The following is a 25,644-nucleotide window of genomic DNA, read 5'->3' on the forward strand; positions in this document are numbered from 1 at the left end:
AAAGAGGAATATGTCTCTCCTCTGTTGATGGAAAGGAAAATATTTTTTTTATCACAGTTGATTTAATTTAAATGGAGAAATTAATTCCATGTTTCTGTATACAACTTTCAAAAGCAAAATGTGGTTCCGACACAACATGTACTGAGCTGAAGTGAAACTTGTTAGTAATATACAGCCCAAACCAGAGGGTGGGAGGTTCAAAATGGGCTTAGGGTGTGGTGTGGGCTTGCACTGATGTGTTGGCCCACTCTGCCAGCATAAGGAGCTCTGCCAGTGGTGAAGATGGCAAAGACACTAGTGTCCAGGCACCCCACAGTTCCACGGCAGCCAAACCAGAAGTGGATTCCACCACGGAGCTAAGCTGGTGCCCAAGTGGATCTCAGCACAGGGGAGTGGCAGGGTGTTCCCATGGTGGAGCCACCTTGAAGTCCCCTGGAGGCATCCCTGAGGTGGCACTATCGTCACCTGCCCAGGGCTTTGGATTTTGCAACTCCATTCACTTTTCAACCTTAATGCTAGATTTCAGGCCGCCCCCTTTCTCCAAATAGCTTTTATGCTGCTCTCGTTTGTCTTCTTCAGCTCTTTTTTACTGTCAACAGCTCTCTCATTGAACTGCCTCTTAGCAGTCTTGCCTTTTATTCTGCCTAGCTGCGCTATTTCAGTCAAGCATTGATAGGTATAACGAAGGCAGGAAGCTCACTGGTTCTTAATTATAGACTATCTTACCAATGATTTGTAACCCATTTGGATTCCTGACTTAAGCTAACTCCTGAACACCTCACAGAGAACCACGGTGAAATAAATCCAGTAGTTGCAGCTGAGGGCTACAATTTTGTTGTCTTAAAAAATCAGTCTAGGAAGTAAAATCACCTGTCTTTTGTCTCATAACTTTTGTCAGTTCTATGTATTGTCGAAGACAGCCTGGAAAACCCACCACAACCACTTTGTCAGTTCTCTTTCTAAACTATCCTCCCTTTCATACAGAACTATATATTTATTTCAAATTCATTTGGTAAACTTGACAATGTTTTAAAACTCCAGTTTTAGTTTGGTTTTTTCCAATAATTTTGCTGTCTGTTTTGTTCAAATTCTGAATTTAACAGTATGACAGACACTTCACAAGAATCCATACTATTAACTTATTCACATGACCTCCAGTTAAAGAACAGTATCTTTGATATTTTCAAAATTCAGAGGAATCTAAGAATTCAGGGTTGACAGATTTGATGATTCATGGTAGCTGTATGAAGAAAAAAAAACAATTTCTAAAATGTACTGAGATAGTACATCAAAGTTATGGCCAATATGGAAATTTGAATCACTAAAACATGATGGAGGAAAAATTCAACAAAAACTTCTCCTGACAAATGCTCCTCAGTGCAATGTAATAGTACTGCATGCTGAATCCTTTTCAGTGAAACTAATTTCTAAGTAAAATATGTCTGAATGTAATGTAAGTCAGCAGTTGTATCTGCTAAATAAAATCTGATCCTGCAATTTCCTTAGGTGTTTAGTGAGATGGTTGCTTTTCAGAATACCTCCAGCCCTGAATAGTACGATCCCATTAAATGTGCAATTATGTGGGGAAAGCAATAGTGAAAAGATAAAGAGATCTGGCTGGCACTCTACACAGCTCTGCACACACAGCACATAATCTGCAAGTAAGATCTATATTGTTCCTGTGCTTTGTATATGAGGAGGCATGCTCTCATCCATTCTCAGTGTGCAGGAAGATGTGTGTGTGTCATAGATCCAGGAATGTAAGGTACTTTGAAGCTCTTCGGGGGTTCCTGGGACTCTTGATATGCATTCATGTACTCACAGAAGAATGGCTGAAGTAACTGGGAGAGTGTACATGCTCAAAGGCCACCTTTTCTAGTGTTCCCCAAACCACTGGTAAATGTGCAATGCTGAATTTAGTTTGTAATGATTCTACCAAAGAAGATGCTTATGTGCAAGCACACATGTGTCAAAGACCCATCTAGGCCTTTGGGGTGGTAGCAATGCCAAGCTTGGTTCTGAACCAGTACTAAAAACACACAGCGATTTTAAAAATATTTTTTATTTAAAAAAAAGGTTGTAAGCTTCAAAAAACAGGCAGTGAACATGTAACCTCAGCTTGTGGGTTCTGTGGGGCAGAACTTGGAAGGAGTTTGCAACAACTAACATTTTAAACAATTTACTTTTCTTAACATATGACAATTATCAAACATTAACATTTAACTTAACACACCAAGGTCCTGTTCAAGTTTCATTCCAAGTCCTTCTAATTACAGTCTGATAATGCCAAGTCCATTCTTCGTGCTGGTGGTTGGCTCATGAAGACTCCAGAGGCTTGGTGAACTGGATTCAAGATGATGGTGGTTTCCAAAAGAACTCTCACCCATTACATACACAAAAACCCTGAAACAATAAATTCTAACATTTACAATATAGCCAAAATAAGCAACTCCCTTCCCACTAGTCCCCAACAACATTGCGGTGTTAAGGTCTTATAAAAATCAATCAAGGTCCCAGCCTGGTAACCTTGCTTCCTCCAAACTTCATGAGCTTTGCAGCCTTCTGCTGCTTTCAGTCTCCACGCCTTTCTGGGTCATCCCATTCTGAACATAGGGGTTATAAACACAAAATCACAAGGTGTATTTTCAGATGCACAATAAAGCAATAAAGTTCATTTACTTATTAAAAGAAAAACTGGCTAGAAAATATAATAGAAGTTCTCCGTGAATAAGCAAAGCTCTTCAAACAAAGTAGAGGTGAAAATAGACAAAAGGCAAAGATGTCTGCTAACTGATTAGATTAATTTATGGCAAAAGCCGACCACGCCAAATAACTTCCAATTAACCAATCAGGTATCAAGTTAGCAAGAATTCTCTGGAAGGTGAGCAAATTGCTCACTCCCTTTTGAAACTTCCAATTTATTTTTCTTTCACTGAGCTACTCCATATATCACATTTAAGGTATGCACTTCAGATGTTGTATGTGTATATCAGAAAATAAATGCAAATAAATGTTATACGATCTTTCTTTGCTGTTCTCCATAGTCAGGCATCAGCATCAGATCCCGACAGGAAAATGCTCAGGGAAAGAACAGAATGAAAATGAACCACAGCAGGGAGGAGGTTTCAGCTGCCCTCACTTCAAATTCCTACACATAGAACTGCTACCATGACAGGTAGTTTGGTCCTTAAGGTGAATTATTTAAATTAAACAGCACATCACACCACCATGCGTACATTTTTCTCCTGAAGATAGTGATATTAGTTGTCTAAATTATCAAAATAAATCCCAGCGGTTTCTTGTGAGTTACAAGCAAGTGAGAAGATATAAATTCTATTTTCATTTTGCTAGAGCTCAGGGAATACTATAGCAACCTAATGCATGATGATCAGCTTAAACTAAACACTGGATAATGAAAATGTTGCATTTTCTCCTCAAATTTCTGCATTACCATAGTAACAGAGCCAAAAGACTTCCCCCCTCCCCCCACATATTTTGAAAATTTATCCCGGTGAGAAATGGCTGGAAGAAATAATTCTAATTGATACATTTTGATTTTGTGACATTTGTAAATTTTCTACTAAAGCAGTAAAGTATGATTTAAGATTGAAAAGAATGCCATCATGAAATGTACCAATACAGTACAATATTTTACACTTCTGCTTTCGATGGTGTTGTTACCCCCCCCCCATCCCCTTACACACACACCCTTACACACACACACACACACACCGAATCAAATTGTTTCTGGTATGTGTGAAGTGAAAACATGAAAGACATCTTATGTTGACAGCAGCATTGTAAGAGAAAGAAGATGGAGGCTGAGCAATGACTGAGTAGGAAGCTGACATCTTCATCTTGATACACAGCTTGAATGCAACAGAAATAGGGATAGCTATATTGCACAGTGTTGGTTTGTTGAAGGTTCAATACATGCCCGATATAATGTCAGTACTTGCCTATTGATGCTGCTATGGATTAAATACACCTGCATTGCACAGTCCTGGGTGTTGACTGTCTCTAGTGCTCACCTCAATCCAGCTGTGGCTCAGCAGAGGTAGTAACCTCCCCCTGCAGCTGTCATTCCTCCAGTAACCACTTGATGTTGTATTAAAGTATTCAGAAGGTGAAGTTACACATGCATGCTAATTATAATGTGCAAATTCAGGAAATTCATACATTTAGTTATTAGGTGTCAACTGAAAAGCCCCAAAACAGGACACATGAATATTTACACATGAGATAGTCTAACTGGAAGAACTTTAACTTCAGAATCTATGTTCTACCTCAGTATCTAATGAGTATATTTGGAGATTCTCTCTGTAATGTTGGGGAAGTCACCCCTCATTACTATTTTTTAAATTATTATTAAAATATTGTTTTAATTATTATTGTATTTTTAAATTATTTCTTCTCTTTTTCTCCTTTTTTCTATTTTTTTGTACTCTGATGCTTTTAATTGCTTGTTATACACTTATTTGTCAATCTCTTGTTTATCACATACTAAAACCAATAAAAACTCATTCTCGTTAAAAAAAGAAAATGTACGCATGAGTTAGCTCATAACAAGGGTTAAAAGTACCCAGCTTAAATGTATGATAAAGAATTTACATTTGAAATGTGTTGTTTCTTCTTTTGGCACATGCTGCATTCAGTGATAAGAGCATGGATAATGCTAAGAATAATAATTTGACACCTTTCTAAAAATGAGCACGATCTCTTTGTTTAGAAACCAAATAACCTTCTTTTGTATTCTTAGACGTATTTCAGACACAGATGCCAAGCATAATTATGTTCGCTGAGATGTACCAGAAAATTAACCGTATTGTTTTAAAATGATTGCTTTCTTAATTGTTAACAAAGAACACAAAACAAAAATTACCTGAAGAGAAAACAATGAAGAGCAACTATTTTCAATCCAATGGATATGCAGGACTAGCAAGATCAGTTGCATTAAGCTGGCTCTTTGGAAGGATTTCAGGAATGAACAGTAATGTTTCATAAGAAGCTTAAACTAAATTGGACAAGTACTGAAAGAACAATTAACTATAACAAGTCTGCATAGAATATAAATTTTCTAGATGGGAGACTTCAGGGTTTGAAATAAACTTAAGGAACAATTTTGGGGAACCACCATCTTACCAAAGTGAAGAAGAAACGAATCCGGTTAGATTACTATTAGCTCATCTATGTATGGCCAATCATGTATATCCATCCTATTTGGCAATTCAGCTCAGCAGGACAGCTAGAATTGCATGGGGTTTTTTTTGTTTAATACTTTTATACATTGCCTTTCTCCCCAGTGGATGACCCAAAGCAGATCTCATGGTTCTCCTCCTTTTATCTTCACATTTTATCCAGTAATGTAGCTTCGGCTAAGAGTGTATAATTGGCCGAAGATCAGCCAACAAGTTACATGGTAGAGTAGGGATTCAAACCTCATTCTCCCAGATCTTAGTCTGCTATTATAACCACCACTACAACACACAGCTTCTGTAAATAAAATGACAAGCATGATCATCAGTTCAAGTTACTTGATCCTAACAGCAATCTGCATTCCTTGTTCAAAACCATGCATGGGGCTACACTATTTTTTTGACTTTGTAATGGCCACATCTTTCAGGTGCCTTGGACACCTAAAAGCCTCAAAACCTTACTGGACTTTGAATTTAGTCTCAGCGAGTTGTGTTCCCTAAAAATAAGACCTACCCCGAAAATAAGCCCTAGCATGATTTTTTTGGGATTTTTAAAGGATGCTTGAAATATAAGCCCTACTCAAAAAAAGAAGCTCTAGTTACAGATTCCCAGGCACAGCTGATCTGGTCATGTGGGGGGTGCAAAATCATGGGAAAAAAATAAGACATCCCCCCAAAATAAGCCGTAACGCATCTTTTGGAGCAAAAAATAATAGAAAACCCTGTCTTATTTTTGGGGAAACTGCTGCATAGTATTTGATTCTATATGTTCCTCTGATGAACAGAAGACTCTTTGTGCCAGAGAAAAATGTTGCTTTTAGCAGAATGGATTGAAATCTGGGATCCAGCATGGGATAGTCACTTAATGCTTCCATTTTGTCTTTTTCTACAATGGTGGTATTTCTATTATACTTATTTTTTAAGCCCATGTTCACATGATGTCTGAGGTCAGATACATTTTATTGTGTATATCATTTCTCTTTTGCTAAATTCATAGATGGATTTATGTTCATTAGTACTTGGCCATGTGTCCACATAAGGTTTGAGTGCATGGTTTAATGGATGATAAAAGTATATATTGACAACAAGGACATATAGTCATGACATATGTTTTCACAACAAAAGGAAAGTGTGACATAGCTATTCTTGGTGAATGACATTTTCTCCTCATATTGGATGTTCTTGTGAAATCAGTGGCTTTTCGGAGTTAGCATTCATTACATCAGGAACATACTGAATTTTGTTCAGAAAGCCAATCCAAATATATGAATATATTTTTTTCCTGTGGGGCCTAAGTACAGGCTGCCTGACCAATATTAAATGCTGAATTAACACCTGCTGCAAAGATGATTTTACCTGATGGTTCCATGTGCTTAATTAGCAGTTCATAATGACCCAATCAATCCACATTTTATGGTATTGTACAAAAGAGATCATAGTCATACCTTTGCTTTCCAGTATTAAACATTAGCTGTTTTCTTTGCACAGTGATATTGTTTCTGCATAGTTCCGATTAATACAAACTACATTTCAGAGGGGTTAAAAATATGTTTTCTTTTTTCTTTTACAACAAATATCCAGCAAAATTAATGAATATGCTAAAGAGCTTTGGGACTAAAAAATGGTTTAGGAATGGCTTCAGGTCCAGATGTGATTATTTTTACCTGCCAGCAGAAACCAGGAAAATAGCCAAGTCATGCCTCTTTACTTCTTGTACCTTCTGACTAAAAGCAGGCTACCAGTGTAGTTGTATGTCTAAAAATATGAATTTTCAAGGGTAAATTTATCACGTTTGTACTGGATGCTAGGCACCCATGTTGAAGGACACCTGAAAAGCATGTTTGTCAATTATCATGTTCTCTATTGTAGGGGATATTCTGTTTTCACTTTTTTAATGACTTTCAGCTTTGGCTTGGCAAAAGCTCACCCACTCATCTGACTCAGTACTAGAAGAACAAACAAGATGTTCCTTCCAGTGAAGAAAGCTTCAGAAATATCCATTTCCTACTTTGTTATAGAAACAATGGCCATTTCAACTATCAGTCACCTGTGGTGACACAGGAAGTTGAATCTTCATAAAGAATCTATATTCCTATACTTCCAAATTCTGTGCTCCTGTAACTGGTTTATCCTGTCCTTCCAGTAAAAAGAACAAATGAAGTAGTAGCAGTAAAGCTAGGTGAGATATATTAGATACCCACATAATGACTTCTATTAGTTCAGTTCAGTGGACAGATGAACAGATGAAGCTGCCTCATACTGAATCAGAGAACTGATCCATCTATCAAAGCAATTATTGTCTATTCAGACTTCAGGGTCTTCCACATTAGGGTCTTGATGCTCTTAACTGGAGATGCCAGAGATTGAAATTGAAGCTTTCTGCAGACCAAGCAGATGCTTTATCACTGAGCCACTGCCCCTCCTTCAATGCTTGACGTAAGCCCATCATACTTGATGTGGCTTTCATTCAACTGATCAACCTGTCCCTATGTGAAGGTTGCATTTACTCATCATTTCTTTATATAAATATAATGTTAAAGGAAGGATTGATAAATAATCTTAAACTTTTATGTTTAGGATACAACTATTGGAGGATCCATTGCAAAGTCTTGGCAGTCTTGGGGGTTCATTATTGTGATAGGGCCAGCTTAGGTCATTTCAGGAAATACAGGTGCTAGAAATGTGGGTGGGTGGATACATTACAGGTTTGCAGAGAACCCCTAATATTACAGCAATGACGTTCTGTGAAAAACAATTCATCAGTGATGCTATTGCAACATTTTCCTTCCAACCTCTACTGTCAGCTGATTTGCAGCTAGGTTTCTTTAAAAAAATCAGTAAATCTTCTATTTGGCATGTGATAAATTATTTGAAATATCAGTAACTCTTCAGTCTTATATAGGGAAGACTTGTATAGGTCCCTAAGAACAGGGAGAATTTTAGAAGAAATCCACATGGCCTGATTAGTTCAACTTGCTGGTCATTTTTCCATCAGCAGATGACCTTAACTGTCATGATAAAATGCTAGTACGTAGAATTGAATGTTTAAAATTCTATTCCGTAGATTTTGCTTATGAAAAGCTATTTTAGTTTTGCCCGGTTATCAAAGTCATGCACATTTAAAGATAAGGTTGCTTTTCTGCTTCACATTTTGATATTGCTGTAGTAATATAACTCAAAGTCAGTGGGTTCATTTTTGCCTTTTACCATTTACTGAGAAGACAAAGAAAAACAGAGGGAATAGGAGGGGAAGAACTGTTTAACATGTGTATTTTTCTCTATTGTTTTGCTTCATCATTTTCATTAATAGGCTTGAACTTCAATTTCAACAGAGACATAGGATATTTCCCTGATGTACTATTTCTTGTATTTCTACACTGAATCAAGAAAAAGATGCTACTTCATGACCTAATTGTTATTTGGAAAATGCTAGTGCATTTTGAAGTGTTGTTAAATCAAGATATGAATAATTTTGGAACAGGAAAAATAAGACAGAGAATGATGGTAAATGGCCAGACTTATACACCAAGGGACTAGGCACACGATCCTTCAGTGTGGAATAGCTCTAGGCAAAACTTATCCTGGCCTTCAGTGGGCTATTTGTATGAATCCTGGCACTGCAGGATGATGCTGAACTTGGAAGAAATGAGATTCTGGACCACCTTATCAAGGTCTATAAGGGTCTATATTAGAGAATGATCCTAAGCAGATATATTCTGTATCCTGCTTGTCTCTATGGCTCATTCCGCACATGCAGAATAACGCACTTTCAAACTGCTTTCAGTGCTCTTTGAAGCTGTGCGGAATACAAATCCACTTGCAAACAGTTGTGAAAGTGGTTTGAAAATGCACTATTTTGCATGTGCGGAAGGGGCCTATGTGATGGGAAATACCCCCAGGAGAATCTTCTTAGGGTTACACTATTAGGGCCAAACTAGATGTGCTGTTTCCCTGCAGCCAGAAAACACTGATGGTTGATTGTTTCACAGTTCAGTGGTCCCTTGCCTTTTGCAGAGAGAGTCCTGAATTTTGGACCACTTCCAATCCAAAGAATGGTTTAAGAAAATGTGGTCACAGGCTGTGAATGATTTCAGTTTCCCAACCTATCACTGAGAATTGCACCAGAAGTACACCCATCACTTGCACAGGTTGAATGTGTTGCATCTTCTGACATTAAAAATCTGACAATGCAATTTTGTATTGTATTGTATATTTAATTTATATACCGCCCTACCCCGAGAGGCTCAGGCGGTGCACAACAATATAACAACTATTTAATATATATTTTTAATTTAAAGTGTAGCTATCAATCATTTAGGGGAAAATGATCTTAAGTAAAGTCACAACTTAACAAACAAATCTGGTTGCTCACCAAATTCACACAATCAGTCCACTCACAAGATATTTTTAGCTTTAATTCTAGGATACGTGAAAAAAATCTAGTTTTTACTAGAAGCACCATCAGGTGTCCCAAGAAATAAACTTTAAACTGTGTGAAAATTCTCTCTCAAAACAACTTAAACAATGTGCCCTTGATCAAAGTTCAAAAACAACAACAACAAAACATATAAATGATCTTAACCCAAAGAACAAAGAAGGGACATTAATGCATAATAGTAACAGAATTCACATTAATATCATACAACAAATGGAAAAGTATAAAAGGTAAGTAAACGTTCTCCTGAAAGAGAAATGATACCATAGTTGCTTGGGGATAAAATCCCTGGGCACTGCATATGCCCATGACTACGGGCAAGAGAAGGGAGAAGTAAATTGCCATCCTATTTTTGTGATGGGGAGTCTGACATCATATGCAGCTTCCTTATTATGAATGTAAAAGGCTGTTTATTCCCAGTATGACTCACAGCACCTGCCACCTGACAACAAATAGCTGGATTCACTGAAAACTGAACCTGGGACTTCATGATTACAAAGGACTGCCTGAATCCAACCAGATTGTGTGCTGATAAAAAAGGGAGGGAGAGGTCCAGGTTCAACCACCAAAAAACATATGGTGGGTATCATGATATAGAAGCTGTAGTACAAAAAATAACTGAGAGAGAGAGACAGACAGATGGGGGGGGGGGTCTTGGTCCAACCCTGTGTGTTCTGTCATTGAGCTATGGGCTTTTGGCAAATGGTTGCTCCCTCTTACTAATGTGCTCCTGCACAAAGGAGTTCACACTTTACAAGGACTGCAGATTACAGCTATGATTCAAAGAACCATATGGGGAATTCCTGTTATGAAAGCTGTCCTCAAATTCAGGGGAACCAGGACCAGCTTGCAGTCCAGATATCAGAAAACTGCCAGTACCTACAGAGATAGCAATACGACGTCTTCTGGAAGTACAAAAAGGAAAGGTGCCATGTGACATATCACAGATATTACTTCCCTGCACAGGATTAATTACTCATCCCAAAATAATTAACCAACATAATACATTAGAGATTCATTAGAGAATATTAAAAGATTTCCCTTATTGTTCCAAACTCAGAGAAATTATCTCCATTTAGTGTGAAAAGTTCTTAATTTACAGATTATCTTAATAGTAAAAGTGACGATCCAAGAAAATATACAATCTTCCAGCACATCTTAAATGTCTTTACTACTGCTGCCATCTGTTGGTTCAAATGATGTTCTTCAGACTTTAGAATAAGCTGTTGAGAGTGACCCAGCCAAAATAATGCAAAAGGCTACTGACAGTAAAAAATAATTTCTCAGACCCTGAGGAGACAAAGAAACACAGAGGGGGGGTAGGAGGGGGAGAACAGCATTATAAAAATGAGTAATTAGTTTTTTTTACAGACATTTCAGCAAATTTGTTGTACTGTGTTTCCATATAAATATCATAAAAATATTAGTGGCCAGCCAATGGTTACTTATGCTTTTTTATTCTGAACTGTCCCTTCCCTCCATAAGGATATATAAAGAATCCTATGGAATCAGTTCAATGGTCTCTAGTCCAGGGACCAGTTTCTTATGTTAGCTGGCCAGGTGACAGGGAAGAGGTAAAGCGGCCAAAGCTTGCCTCCATTGTTGCTTCCCACAACTGGAAATCATGTGCCTATAAACATGGAGGTCCCATCTAGCCCTTAAGACTATTAAGTCATTGATAGACCTATGCTCCAAGTATCAGACTAAAATCCTTTAGATAAATTCTGGCCCAAGGTCACCCAGCAAGCTTCCAAGAGGAGAGATTTGACTGCTGGTCTCCTAGATTAGCATTCTAAGCACTACAGCACATTGTCCTAAGAAAAGAAATACTCAATCCTCCCTGGAGCTGCAATTGTGAATGAAATGTAGTTACGATGTTGTGGATCTTACCTTTATTTCTTTAAACACTAGAACACCCCACATTGCGGCTATGAATCCAGGACCCTGAATAACAAGTATAATATATAATAAATACTTCTAGTATCATGAATTGAATCATTTATATTTAGTTCTTGTGTTGATGTAATTGTGTGTGTGGGGTGGTACTGTTGCTCATAATCATGGCAGGAAGAAGGAAATGGAAACTTTCTGAGGAAGGCCTATGGGTAAGACCCAGGTAGGTCAGTCTAACAATAACCTTAATAATTCTCATGGGCCAATTGTACAATAGCTTCATTATTTCACATGAGTCAACAAGCTCTAAATTAATCAATTTTAATCTTGTCCCTCCTCCATGGAGATTAGGACAGCGAATATGGTCAACCATCTCAACAGTTTTTTGAGGCAGATTAGAACCCTTCATAAAGCATCTTTAAACCTGCTTTGTGTCAGGTTACCACTTTGGCTTTCAAAGACAAATGTATTCTTTTAAAAGGTTTCACATACCATAAGGATAAAATGCTGCCCCCCACAGTTAATGAAGCCTGAATTCAGGTTTTTTCAAAACCTGTTTTGATCCAACTATTTTTGTTACACATTACCCTTAAGACGTGTGAAAGCTGAAAAAAATCTGTCTGCCTTCAGAGGCCAAAGTGAACCCATGGGGACTTAAGAGAAAAGTACTGGCCTATGGATACCAGCAAGTTTCATGGCAGAATGGAGATCTGAATCTGGGGTTCCTTCCGCACACGCAGAATAATGCGTTTTCAAACCACTTTCACAACTGTTTGCAAGTGGATTTTGCTATTCCGCACAGCTTCAAAGAGCACTGAAAGCAGTTTGAAAGTGCATTATTCTGCATGTGCGGAAGGAGCCTGGGTTTCTCTGACCCTAATCCAACACTCTGCTCATTAAATTATATTGTCTCTACAAATAAAAAGAATGAAATAATTATTTTAAACTTGCAAGCATAACCAATGCTCTCCTCTGACAGCCAAACAGAGTGATCCAGAAATGCTATTTATTTATGTCAGACTAGTGAGGCTGGCTGTAATCTCTCAAAGCATGTCCTTTGAGTTCTTGGGGTCAGTTCCAGCATTTAACACAGATTCAACAAAAACTAATTTATACTAGTAAATCCACAGTTTACCGTATGTATTTCAGAAGTACTTACTGCAGTGATTATTGGAAAGCTGACCACAGCACTGAGGTAACGATTTGCTAGGAACCAACAGCAACTGGCTATTGCCCACAATATGCCAGAAACAAATCCTAACAACAGACATGAATATATTATACAATACTCCCATCACTTATATACATATGTATATATGTAGCAAAAGCATATGCATCAACAATGCAGTACAATACAGTCTCAATAGGACTGGGGATTTCTTGGCACTTTTGAAATTTTGAGAATACTGGATGTCTAAATAAAATGACTGACATGGTGGGAGGAAGTCACAAATATTTATTTATTTAAAGTATTTCTATGCAGCCTTTTCACTCAAATAGTTTGACATAATTTGTACTTACTTTAAACAAGGGCAGAATTCTAAAAGTGTTGACTTCACTAACTATATGCAATAAATATTGTTCAGAGTAGTCCACAGCACTAGAGAGAACTTTTGGCATGCTACACAGAAATAGCAGAATTCTTCCAATGGGTTGGATCTTACAGAGCTGTTCTAAAATGGTGATACTTCCTTCAGCGCAAGGCGCTTCAGGAAGGTATCATTCATGGATTCATCCCACTATGCAGTCCAAAGTCTGCACATAAACCTTGCAGCAGAAAATGATTATCATAAATATAAGACCTTGTATGAGTTGCCTTTACAAATACAGTAGAGTTTTATGATTCAATCTGGTTTGACAAAGTCTGTTTCTGCTACTTTTCTAAGCACTCTGGCTATAACCCGGCAATGTATAATCACGTGCACAAGTGAAACTCCCCTACTTCAGGTTCTGGATGGTTTTCTCACCATAGAAAGCAACAGCCCCACACGATATCTGTGGGACTTCAAAATTCAGCCTGAAGGAATTTCTAATGAAATCATAAAGAATTATTTTAAACAAGTATTTTCAGAGTTTTTTAATAACTCTGTGTACAGCATTAGACACTTTTAAGGAATTGGTGACAGTCACAGAGATACTTAGAAGTAAATTCTGTTGAAATCAATAGGACTTTTCAATAAAAGTTCTTAGAACTAGTCTGCAAATTCTAAGTATAATCTAAACATGAATGATAAAGCACAGGGCTGTAGCCTTAACCAAGTGTCCTCTGGAAATTATATACAAAATTGTACCTTGGAATGGGAACGTTAAAAATCTTGTCTGAAATGGGAGGAGGCATTAAACAAATCTTTAGTCAGCTAAACAAATAACGTGCTTTGAGGAAAAAAGAAAACAAGGATCCTTCCTGAAGCATGGAAGGACAAAGCGGAAAAGGAAATCAGAACTGGATCCACAGGCAATGTGGAGAAGGAGCTGAGCTCACCCCATAGCAAGAAAACCTGCAACCTTTCCTATTTCCTATAGCTTACATAGATGGGAAAATACCAGCACAGTCCATGTCAAATGAGCCTGTAAAACTTATCTTTCCAGTTCTTTCATTATGTTTATGTATTTAATATAGAACAATATATATCAATAGCTCCTACAAATATTATTGGTTTCAAAGAGCTCTGACTTCACCTAGATTTATGCAAACTAAAGGTGTACAGAGAGACCTATTTAGAATCTTCATTCAATCACCATTTAAAGATTAGTACACACACATTATGACTAACAACAACAATACATTTTTCAGCAGTATACCTGGGATTATAGCTTCAGGATACACTTTGGGATGGTTTTTCATTATCGCACAGTAGATCAAAAAGTAGATGGTACTTGTAAGAAAGATGCCACTAAAATGCGCAAAGACATAATCTAGATCTGAAACAGATAGATTTTTATATTACATATTTATTTATTTATTTATTTATTTTATTAAACTTATAGGCCGCCTTATCCCCGGAGCGATTGGATCTGGCGAGGTTGAGGGGGAACAGATGAGCTGGGCAGTGGACAGAGATGGGGTGGTGGGCAGGAGATGCGGCAGGCTCACCTATCCATCAGAAATGGCATATTCTGCAGCATGAACTTGATCTGCATTCCCACAATTAGGCTGCTGCTAGGATGGGGGGGGGGGGATGAGCCTCAGAGGGGAGTCACAGCCCTTAGTAAGAAGAAGCTGCAGCTGTTAGTTGCCCTCCCAACCCCCTTCAACGGCTGTGCATCAACAATGCATGTGGTAGACTTTGGGCAGGCAAGACTTCTGATGGGGGGAAATAGTTTTGGGGCCTGGTGACTGATAACTGTTTAGAATGTCCGATGCACCCCTCCTTCCTGCCCCCCTACCTTATGCTCTGCTGCTGCATTGCAAGCCCTTGAGCTGCCTACAGTCAAATGGGGTTGAGAAGGTGACATATATAAACACTATCATAGATATCTCTTACAGTTGTAGTTCTCTTTTGATAAATAAATGCTTTCAAGTTCCTTACAAAAATCATTGCCATAAATTCTGTAGCTAAAAATCTACTGCTACTGCAGACTTGCTCGACTTGCGGGGGTGGGGGAGCACAAAGACTTAAGCAATAGCAGTGCTTTGATCTGTTTATCAGTCATCACTGTGGAGGCCACTTTCAGGGACATCTACTGCTACTATACAACAAGCCAATGGAGCTGAAGGACATTCCAGATTTAGAGAATTTTGAGGAGTTTCTAAGAGTCAACTGCTTGCAGCAGGACCTACTGACAGATGGAAGGAGCAAGGAAAGATAGGGAAAATCTCCACTCTTCTTTTTCTTTGCCCTATAAATTGCCTTCCCTATAAATTATCATGTTGCCTTGCATACAATACATTCAAAAGTGTCTCATCTGCCTTTACCAAATTGACTTGATCCTGTATATAATGTTCCATTTCTTCTGCCGTGGTCCTTGATGTAAAGAACTGGCACAAAACTAGAACCATAAAGCATTCCAGCTATCACAGCCAAGGAACAGCCTCTTAGAGAAAAAAAAGAAATATAAAAACAATCCAATTTCATTTCTTGAGTTATATTGCTCTTTTCAGATTTACAGGCTATCACAGAACATTACTGCTAATAGTATTCTAGAAACTACCCCCTGTAAGGAGATGTCAAATCTCTTAAAACTGTAATGGGATCAATGTAACTAACTCCCAACATGGTTCCATCTGTGGATACTTAAATCTAGAGACTGGAGCCACACAACCACAACCAAACACACAAGTCAGATCTGTCCACAAACCTCCAGGTTTGCAGAAAAATCTGAAAAGAACGAACACAAACATTAATACATAAAACACTCTCAAAAAAGTGAAGCAGAACCAGTACCTTTAAGTAAAGCAAAACTATCAACATACAGTTGCCAACCTCCACCTGGCGCCTGGAGATCTCTATAGTATCATACCTACTAAGGTTTCTCCCCAAATTCTATCCTCCTCAGGCTCCAGGAATTTTCCAATCTGGAATTGGACAATCCTACCTCTACAGAGAGCTACTAGGCAACAACAGCAATACTGCTGACTTGGAACTCTTAGTTTCTGTCAGTAGAAAATAGGGGGACAGGGACAGAGCCCTTTCCAGGCCTGTTTTGGCCTTTGAGGGGAACTTGTTTGGGCCAGGATTGGTGGCAACCACTGGCATGCCCAGCTACTTGCTAGTATTCAACAGCAGCCACTGCATGAAATCCAGTATGGTGTAGTGCTTACACAGTAGGATCTGGAAGACTCACGTTCAAATCTCCACTCTGTTGTGGAAACTCACTAGGTAAACATGGGGTTGGTCATGTTCTTTTAGTCTAACCTACCTCACAGAATGGTTGTGTGGATTACCTGGAGACAGAGGAATGATGTAAGCTGCTCTCTGTACCCAATAGGTAATAATAAATAAGTAAATAATAAATATAGCTGAAGATAGGGGCTGATAAAAGGTCGGTTGGTGGGTGGGTGGGAAGGACAGAAGGAAGTAGGGAAAGGGGAGAAGATATGTGGGCTACCAGAAGAAGGGAATGAAGAAACAGTGAGGAGCAGGATGCAAGCTGTTTCCAAGTTCTTTAACAACATGCACTTATAGTTACTGTTTTCTTGTGGAACTACAGGCAAAGCTTTGTTATCTGGCACTTATGGGAAATGAAAGTTATTGGTTAATTATATTAGCTGGGTACTCAAACTTATAGCACTGCCTTGCCTCCTACTTAGAGGAATCCAGTGACCAAATCCCATTCTTTTTTGAAACACCATGGTGAGCTTCCCATACCTGGTGGGATTCCCCACTCCATGGAACTGTCCTACTTTCAGGATTTCTCACAGCTGGCCCCTGACTGCTGTAAACAGAATGAGGAAGAGTGCCAAGTGCCTACTCAAAGATGATGTCAGCTGGCAATACCAGCAGAAAAAAGTCCATCAGCTGCCAAAAGGCTCAAGTTGGCTGGCTGGCGTATGAGTAAGATGCACACAACAATGCTGAGTTATGGTGGCTGAGTAGGAGGAGCATACTCTCTTGGTGATGCCAGTTAACTGGGCATGCTGGATAATCAAGTACTGGAAAACAAAGCTTTTACTGTAGTACCTTTCATGCCAAAGGTAGTAAAATAAAGTTGAAGGTATTCACCAGAAAGAAGAACAGAACTTACACAATTCTCTTTCCCAATGGAGAAAGATTGTCCACCCATGATACATCGTTCCTATTTTCATTCCTATGTTCAGAAGTATTGATTGACTATTGATAAAATGAAGGTTACTGAGATTAAGATTCCTGAAAACAATTAATTGCGTGCACATTTTGCATACTACACAATCCTTTGGGACAGTAAATACAGTCAAACAACTTTGCACAGTTCTAATGAATTTCCAACTTGTCCCTCTGCAGATTTTGTTGGAAAACAAAGGAAAGATATTCTCTGTTTTCTACTGCTGTTCTGACCTCCTAATTGGGACATTTTCCCTGATAAACTGATTTTATGACATATTTTATAATGTTCTGCTTTTACTTGTTAGCTGCCTTGATGACCTCTGAGCCAAAAGGTGGGATATAAATTCTGTAAATACATACAAATAATTTAAATTCATTGCTTCCTATCTTCAGTGGATAAGAATTGTACTTTGGACATACCTTCTTTTATTCCTATGGAAGTCAAAATATACCTCCAGGCCCTAACAGCTGGCCAGAGAAAAGCTAGGTTCTTAAGAATATTGACACATGATGTATGGATTTGGCTTCATCCAGCACCTGTTACCCTAACTAACTGAAATTTTCTTCTAGACCTTTCTTATTCCTATAAAGAATTCCCCATTTGTAACAAACTTCTTGAACTATCATAAGTACCAGTGAATTTAAGGCTCCAGAAGCAAGTTCACGCATGCATATACATTATGATAGCTCAACACTCGATCAATTGACCCACGATGTGTGAACATGGTTCATATGGAAGTGTGAGTTTGAGATATTATCAGGCAACCCTTAAATGTTCTCAGTGGTGATTAATTTTGGTAATGAGCAGTTCACCATTTGATGCTGAATATGATGAACATTCCTGTAAGAAATGGCCAGAAGTGTTGCATTTACCAAAAAGAGAGAGCACTCAATATAACTATTCACTCAATACAACCTAAACTATCGTTAACCTTTCAAGTCACAGCGTTGACTCACATTCAGTTTGCTACTCAGCAACCCCTTTTAACATACAACTACCTTACCAGTTGTTTCTCACTCACATTTCTTTTTTGGCTTTTCTCTGTCATCTGTACACTAGACAGAATTAGATTTTTACCAGAACAATTTCCATTGAAGCTCTCTTCAACATATTTCTCTTTTTTCTTTATTCCCACTGAACACTAAATGAAAATCATAAAAAATCAGACCCAGAACTAAGCCCTGCAGAACTCCATTTGAATCAGGGGAACAGGAAAGCTGAGTGCCTCCTAGGAGTTAGGACTGGGCCTAGAAAAGACCTGGAATAATTCAGGCGTTTGTGCTGTCTTCCAAAGCAGACACATGTGTTCACTGTTTTAAAGAAGTAGAAAAATGAAATACTCACATGTTCTTTTAATAATGGAGTGCTTTCTGATGATGACGAAGAACTCTGAATATCAGTTTTTACTAAAAAGAACAAGATAGTGCTGCAAAGGAAACCATTTCAAACACGTTCATAATGGCATGGCATATTAAATACATATAAGATATGCAGGCTACATTTCAAGCATGCAGCTTTTCTTCAAAATGTAATGCGTTATTTTAATACATGTAAAAAAATTCCCAAATGTTAATAAATCATTTACACATGGGAAGACAGACTCTAAATACCAATTTGCATTTATTCTTTCACATCTATCTGATGATGTTTTAAAAAACTGTTATTAACAAAAAGGGAGTTTAAAAAAAATACCTGAACACTGAAAGTCCAGCTCCAACATAGTTTAAGACTGGCCTTGCTACCACTTCTGGATCAATTCCAAACCAACCAAACCTGTTATAACCAAAACAAACAAACAAACAAACAAATAAATCAAATCATTGAAAGTTTTTGAAATGAAAATGGCATAATGAAGGGAAGGGAACAATTGTATCAGACTGGCACATACTCAGTATCTCTGGGAACACTCATAAAAAGAAGTCAGCTGGATCAGACCAGTGCGCCATCTAGTTCCACACAGCACAAAAAAGAGATCTGTGGGACATCTTAGAAAGACCTGGCTGCTGGTGTTTGCTGTGTATTCTGGACAGCAAAGGCATCAGAAGGGAGAAGAGGCTTTTCCCCGCCCAACCTTTCACTCTCTGGTCAGTTTCCTCCTCAACTAGTGCCTGATATTTTGCATGCTGCTGAAGGGATTCTCCCTGTCACAATCTGCTGACAGCTGCCCCAGGACACTTGCTCTGCAGGCTCCAATCCTGGGTGCCTTTTCAGCCCCAGGAGTACACAGTTGTACTCAGCTTTCCAATTCTGGAAATATATAATTTTCCTTCAAACATTTTTTGATAAGCTGTCTGCTAAGATACACAGACATGAATACAAGAATCTTAGCCATCAGAGTCTGGTCCGTCCCCCATGAAAAAGCATTGGATAGACCTCCCCGCTATGGGCTGTTTCAGTTTTTCTGTGCAGTAAGAAAAAACGAAGACACTCTGTGATGCGCAGGTCTTCCCAGAGCTTCTTAATGTGAGGCAGACCGGTCTCCAGAGCAGATAAGATGTTCGTATTTGTGTCTGCATATCTCCACAGACAGCTCATTGAAATTAAAAAAATAAGAAAACTATATGTTACTGGAATCAGCAGAACAAGTTGAGTACAACTGTGGTCTTCTTGGGCTGAAGAGGCACCCAGGATCAGAGACGGCAGAGCAAACATCCTGGGGCAACCTTCAGCAAGCATAGGCAGGAAGAATCCCTCCAGCAGCACACAAAATGTGGGCACAAGCTGAGGAGGAAACTGACCAGACAGCAAAAGAGTCGGATGGAAAAAACAAGATGTCTCCTGAGCTCCTGCTCTCTGCACAGCCAGGTAGGAGATGTCTTGCAGGTGGCTTAAGGAAAAAAGGTGCACCTTGAAGCATTTTTTAAAAAAATACACCTTGGGCTGAAATAAGGTGTCCTGAGGACATCTTGGGGAAAAAGCTATGCTGAGTTCCTCCCTAAGATGCCTTTTTTAGCATCCTCCGGATGTCTAATTTGTGCTGTGGTGAATGAACCATTCTTTTTCATACAACAGCCACCCAAAACAGAACTGAATTCAGATATGAACACCAACCGTAAATATAAACCAATTCCAAACCCAAAAGGAAATGCTGCTTATATTTAATTCACCTTATATTTAATGCTGCACATACATACAATATACAAAACTAGAGACACAGAATATGTACTGACAACGATGATATACTTGGTCCTGAGTCTATACACATTCACAGTATCATGCTCATTAGATCCTAGTACCCAATGTGCAAAGCAGAAGTATGAGATTGCTGGTCATTAAATATTCTCATTTTGGTAGGGCCTTCCCCTTTCATCAGCTTTTCTTGTCAGTTTCAGTGCTGCCCTTTTATCTTGCAGATAATTTGTTATGCTGTATGGTGCATGCACAACTCTTAGAGAGCCTAACAACTAGGGCAACTACCCCTGATGCTGCCTCCCAGAACTAGTATTCAGAAGTTTTGTGCTGCTGTCTAATCCTTTTGGAAAAAAAATCTGTGCTCACAGCTATTACCACAGGCAGTCAATTCTACAATTTAATTACATATTTATTTTGTCCGGAACGTATTTTCCAACATTTTCACTGGGTTACCGCTGGGTTTCAGAGAGGAAGAAAAACCTATCTTCTATCCACTTTATTCACACCATGCATAATTCTATGGATCTCTATCACGTTACCTCTTTATCTTTTTCTAGACTGAAAAGTCCTAGTCTATTCAGCCTTTTCTCAAATGAAAAGTATTCCATCCCTTTAACATCCTGGTTGTTCCCTTTGTACTTTTTTCTAGGTCTGCAATATCTTTTTTGAATATGGTCTTTGATTATGATCCTATATTTCTGTTGCACAACTTATTACAACTAAGTAGCAAGGACAACAAATGCTTTTGATAAGAAACTTGACTTATTTGTTCTAAACATTTAAATTAATCATAAATGCATACATTACTACCTAGTTAAGCATGTAGCAGTTTTACCTTGAACTTGCCCAGCCAGTCAGCAAGTTAAAAGAAGCCCAGATTAAGAGCCCAAGGCCCATCCCAATGGTTTTAAAAATGGGCACAACTGTTACATTACCTGCAATATGAAATACACAGAAGAAAAATCTGTGAAGTATTATGACACTGCTACTTTAGACAATAGATATATCCATTATCTAGATTAGCTGTCTAGGGCTGATTCCACATGGGCCAAAAACAGCAGTGTGAAAACGGTGTGAAAACAGTAAAAACCCTTTTACACTGTTTTAAACCCTTTTACACCATTTTCACACTGCTGTTTTTGGCCCATGTGGAATCAGCCTAGATTATTTAGATAAGAACAACCTGTTAGCATCTTTGGCTTGGAGCAAGCCAACTTTTTCACTCACTCAGTTAATTCCCCTCCTTACTATAGCCTCTATTCTACACGTTATTTGTACATGCAGATCCCATAATTCCCAGTACAGCCTTTTTGGTGGACAAAGGGAATTCCCTCCTCCCTATTTCAATAGGAGAAAAGTAGATTAGCTCCAAGTCTTTAGTTTAAAATGCACATAAGTGCAGCCATGACTTAGTGCTGCAGTTTGGGAGGTGGGGAGGAAAGACAGCATGGCTGGCTGCTGTCACATGCTCCCCTTGGGCTGGTCAGGTCAGGACATGGTGGATCACCCGCCATTGCCTTAGCCTGCCATGTCAGGATGGGGGCAAGGGCACACAGGATATGGTGGGGATGCAGGACTATTTAAGGTGAGCTTGCGCACAGCTCTGGCCTCACCTTCCTTTGAAGGATCAACAGCTTGCACACCCGCCCTTAAAAAAATCTTTTCAGTTACGTTTACGCTGTGTTCTTTTATTTTGCTTTGGTTTCTGTCACAGCTTGCGGGTTGTGCATTGGGACTTCCCATTATTGAGGGCCCCTATATGGTGCCTTGAGAGCCACTAAGCCACATGGCCAAATGGAGGCAGCTAGCTGGTCGACACGTCCAGGTAGGAAAGGGACCGTGTAGATTTCCAGTTTGGCTCCCAGTGCCCGCTTGGTCAGTGCCAGCTTGGCTCCCAGTTACTTGCCATTCCACTGTTTCCCCCAGGAGGTGGACTTGGGAAAGGTTCTGCATCGGGTGGCAGGTAGATCACCTGATGCCAGGAACCAAGGTTTTCCCCAGCATGCCGGCTGGGGGATGCTGTTCATCAGGCACCAGGAGGATCACCTGATGCCAAGATCCAGGATCTGTCCCCATGCGGCACTTCTGCTCCCTTGCCTGTATTCAATGAACAAGCTGTGTTCAATTTTCTACCAAAATAAGAATGGTGCTTAAGTCTTGGTGTCCCCCTATGCCTCACCACATTCTGTCCTCAGACCACAAATGTACTAACAGTTTTTTGTTTCTGAATATCTATCTGTATTTGGTGCAACTAGAATTACCTGCGCTATATAAACAAACTCCCAGCATCTTAAATTACTAGATTTGGGTTTTTTTTCTCTTTTCAGCTCAGCTGAAATTCTATCCAACACTCAGTTAATAAAACACAGAACCTCAATCAGTGGGAAAATGGCTATCATATCCATTCAAAACCCATACACACAATTTAGGAGTATAAACTAATTAAAATAACTAACAGTGCCAATCATTAGGAAGATATACTTCTGTATACACCTTCTTCATGCAGCTTCTTCAAGTCATAAAATACTTTAAGCAGACGTTCTCATACTAAATTACAGCCAGTTGGTAAACAGAAAAATAGTTCATAATGTTTGTTATATATTTTCTCTCTCAGGACTAATTATTACATTTTACTGTGTGATATAATACTACTCCTGCAATCTGTAAAATTACATGCATGAATCTAGCTACTTTCCAAAAAAGGAGGATTACTTTACCTGTAGCCCATAAAAATCCTCCAACCATAGCAAGAGGCCAAAATCTAGGGCAGTTCTGAATAAGGTTGACGATTAATGAAACTATCCAGATAGCAGTGCAGAGAATCCACTGGAAGAACATCCCTAGAACATACAAATCCCCCATAGTTAGTTTCTCTAATACCAACATATTATCATTCTACAGTAAGAGACACCCAATCCTATTGAATTTAAATCTCTTATAAAGTGATAAAGTATTTTTGTGAAGGTAAAATCTCCTGTAGTAATTAATTCAGCTGATACAATGTTATGGCATGTTTACAGCCATTCCTTGACCTTGCAATAATAAGGCAACAATAAAGGCCAAAGACCGAATCTCTCAAATTAATCTGAACTAAACTGTCAATTCTTTGATTTAAGATTGCTAAACTAATCTGTACCTGATATAGAGCTTTCAGTGTTTAGAACACTTCATATACACTATCACTGTAATCTTTGCTACAGGCCAGTAAGCTACTCTACTTTCAGGAGTCCTTTTTAGGACAAAGATGAGATAAACGTTAAGATAAAATATGAAATAAATAGGTGGGGACTATAACTAAGTGGCTTGTCTAAGGCTCTCTGTGGTTGAAATAAGACTGGAACCATCAACTTCCCAAGTCATAGCTCATGCTCCGAGACACTAGGCTCCACTTGTAGTAACTCTTCCTGCTTTAGGAAGACATCTAGGAATTACTGGCTACTCAAATCTGTTGATATGATGGCTTATTTTTCATTTATAATGATGGCTCTTTCATTGCAACTCATTTTTCATTTACAATTAATTTATAATGCGAGTTAATTTTTCTTTTATAATGATGGCTCTTTCATTACAACTAGTTCATATGAAATCTATCTAAGTTTATTAATTTGAAACATCTGTCTGAAGTATGGATAAGAGCATTTAAAGTTAACACGAATTATTTACCATCACCAGTATCAAATTTCTTAACAGGCACAAAGTTTGATCCAAATAAGAAGACTGCTATTGCTGATGAGGTAAAACCAATCGTTAAATCAGTCTCATTGCTGCTGACAGAACTGTTGCTTCCTTGCCAGCTGGCCATCTCTGTACTTAGCGATGACATGATTTCTTTCAGAAATGGTTCCGATTCTGTTTCTTCCTGGCAACTTCTGGAGGTAGAAAAGTGAGTAAAACAAGTGATGTTGTTGGGCAAATACTACCATAGCAATCAATGCTGACAATCACAACAGTACTAATATAGGCTCCCCTCTTCACAGTCTAGTGTAACAGAGTATTATGAATATCACTTTATTTAACAATAAATTGATTGGCTCCTGATGGAAAGCAAAGAGCACGAAGCAGTGGTCTCCACAATGGATACTTGTAGGACTTCCCAGGTATGTAGAAAACCATGAGCATTACTGGTTTTGGTGGGTTTTCTGAGCTGTGTGGCTGCGGTCTGGTGGATCTTGTTCCTAATGTTTCACCTGCATCTGTGGCTGGCATCTTCAGAGGTGTATCACAGTAGGAAGTTTGTTACACACCTTGTCCAGACTTCCCTCTGTGATACACCTCTGAAGATGCCAGCTAGATGCAGGCGAAACGTTAGGAACAAGATCCACCAGACCACGGCCACAGTGCCCAGAAAACCCACCACAACCAGTTGAATCCGGCCGTGAAAGCCTTCGACAATACATGACCATTACATTATCCCAAAGAAAAGGACTTTCAGAAAAGAAGCATGATGATGAAAACAAAATATGCTCCAGAACGGATGCAATGCTGAAAACAGCTGAAGTGTCGGTTAAATAGGGGAAAGGTGGGCATCAGCCTGCTCATATTTCACGGCACAGGGGAAATCCGAAGCCAGGTAAACCTGGTCCTATTTGGTAACATTACAAGTTGGTTGCTGTTTTTTGGTCTGTTGACACGCTGGCTTTGGTTCCAATCCTCCTTTCGGAATTCTCTTTCTCTTGCCTTTCCAAAACGATTCCCCTCCTTCCCTCGAGATTCCCTGGGAAATGCACTTCTGTCTAAATAGATACGTTACTTACAAAACTCCGCTACCGGCACGGCTTCCTGCTTGGAAAAGCGCCCCAAGCTCCACCCTGTTGTCATGTGATCCGTGCTGCTTTCCCGGGTGTGTCTCGGAAGCCACCCTGTCAGCCCCACAAGAGCCACGTTGCTGGTCAGTCCTGGGTTGAGAACCAAGGGAGCAGCACAAACTCTGAAGGATCAGACCAGTTTCTTTTGTTTTTCCAGGCTCAATGACTCTGTACACCCCGCCTTTGCAATCACGTGCGAGTTGATCACGGGAGAAGGGCAACCCAGAAGGGGCGGCGCTCTGGTTTCTTTTTAAGATCGTCCGATTTTTGTAGCCTTCCTAAGGTTCTTTTCTGAGTCTGAATAGAAGAGTAGAAAATCACGTTAGGGGAAAACCTTTTCTGGCCTTTGCATCGTTAAAGGGAAGGTGGCCCCCCCCCCCCCCCCAGTCGCTTTTTAGTGCATCTTGAAATGTGCTTTGTATCCTGCCCATCTAATCCA

The 25,644-nt window shown here is 39.1% G+C and overlaps 1 protein-coding gene across 1 annotated transcript; it reads right to left on the reverse strand.

Annotated features, from left to right (window-relative positions):
• Positions 1 to 9,448: 9,448 nt before the first annotated feature.
• On the reverse strand, positions 9,449 to 25,548 carry TMEM144 (transmembrane protein 144). The gene is made up of 12 exons (XM_048510181.1): positions 25,155 to 25,548; positions 24,064 to 24,269; positions 23,118 to 23,240; positions 21,236 to 21,335; positions 18,961 to 19,041; positions 18,613 to 18,694; positions 17,209 to 17,294; positions 15,440 to 15,558; positions 14,326 to 14,445; positions 12,683 to 12,780; positions 11,521 to 11,574; positions 9,449 to 10,920 (listed from the first exon to the last, which is right to left on the reverse strand). The coding sequence occupies exons 2-12, from the start codon at positions 24,221 to 24,223 to the stop codon at positions 10,837 to 10,839; spliced, it is 1,107 nt and encodes a 368-aa protein (XP_048366138.1). The 5' UTR covers positions 24,224 to 24,269; positions 25,155 to 25,548; the 3' UTR covers positions 9,449 to 10,836.
• Positions 25,549 to 25,644: the final 96 nt, after the last annotated feature.

The sequence above is a fragment of the Sphaerodactylus townsendi genome, linkage group LG10, assembly GCF_021028975.2.
Source record: "Sphaerodactylus townsendi isolate TG3544 linkage group LG10, MPM_Stown_v2.3, whole genome shotgun sequence".
NCBI classification, from domain to species: Eukaryota; Metazoa; Chordata; class Lepidosauria; order Squamata; family Sphaerodactylidae; genus Sphaerodactylus; species Sphaerodactylus townsendi.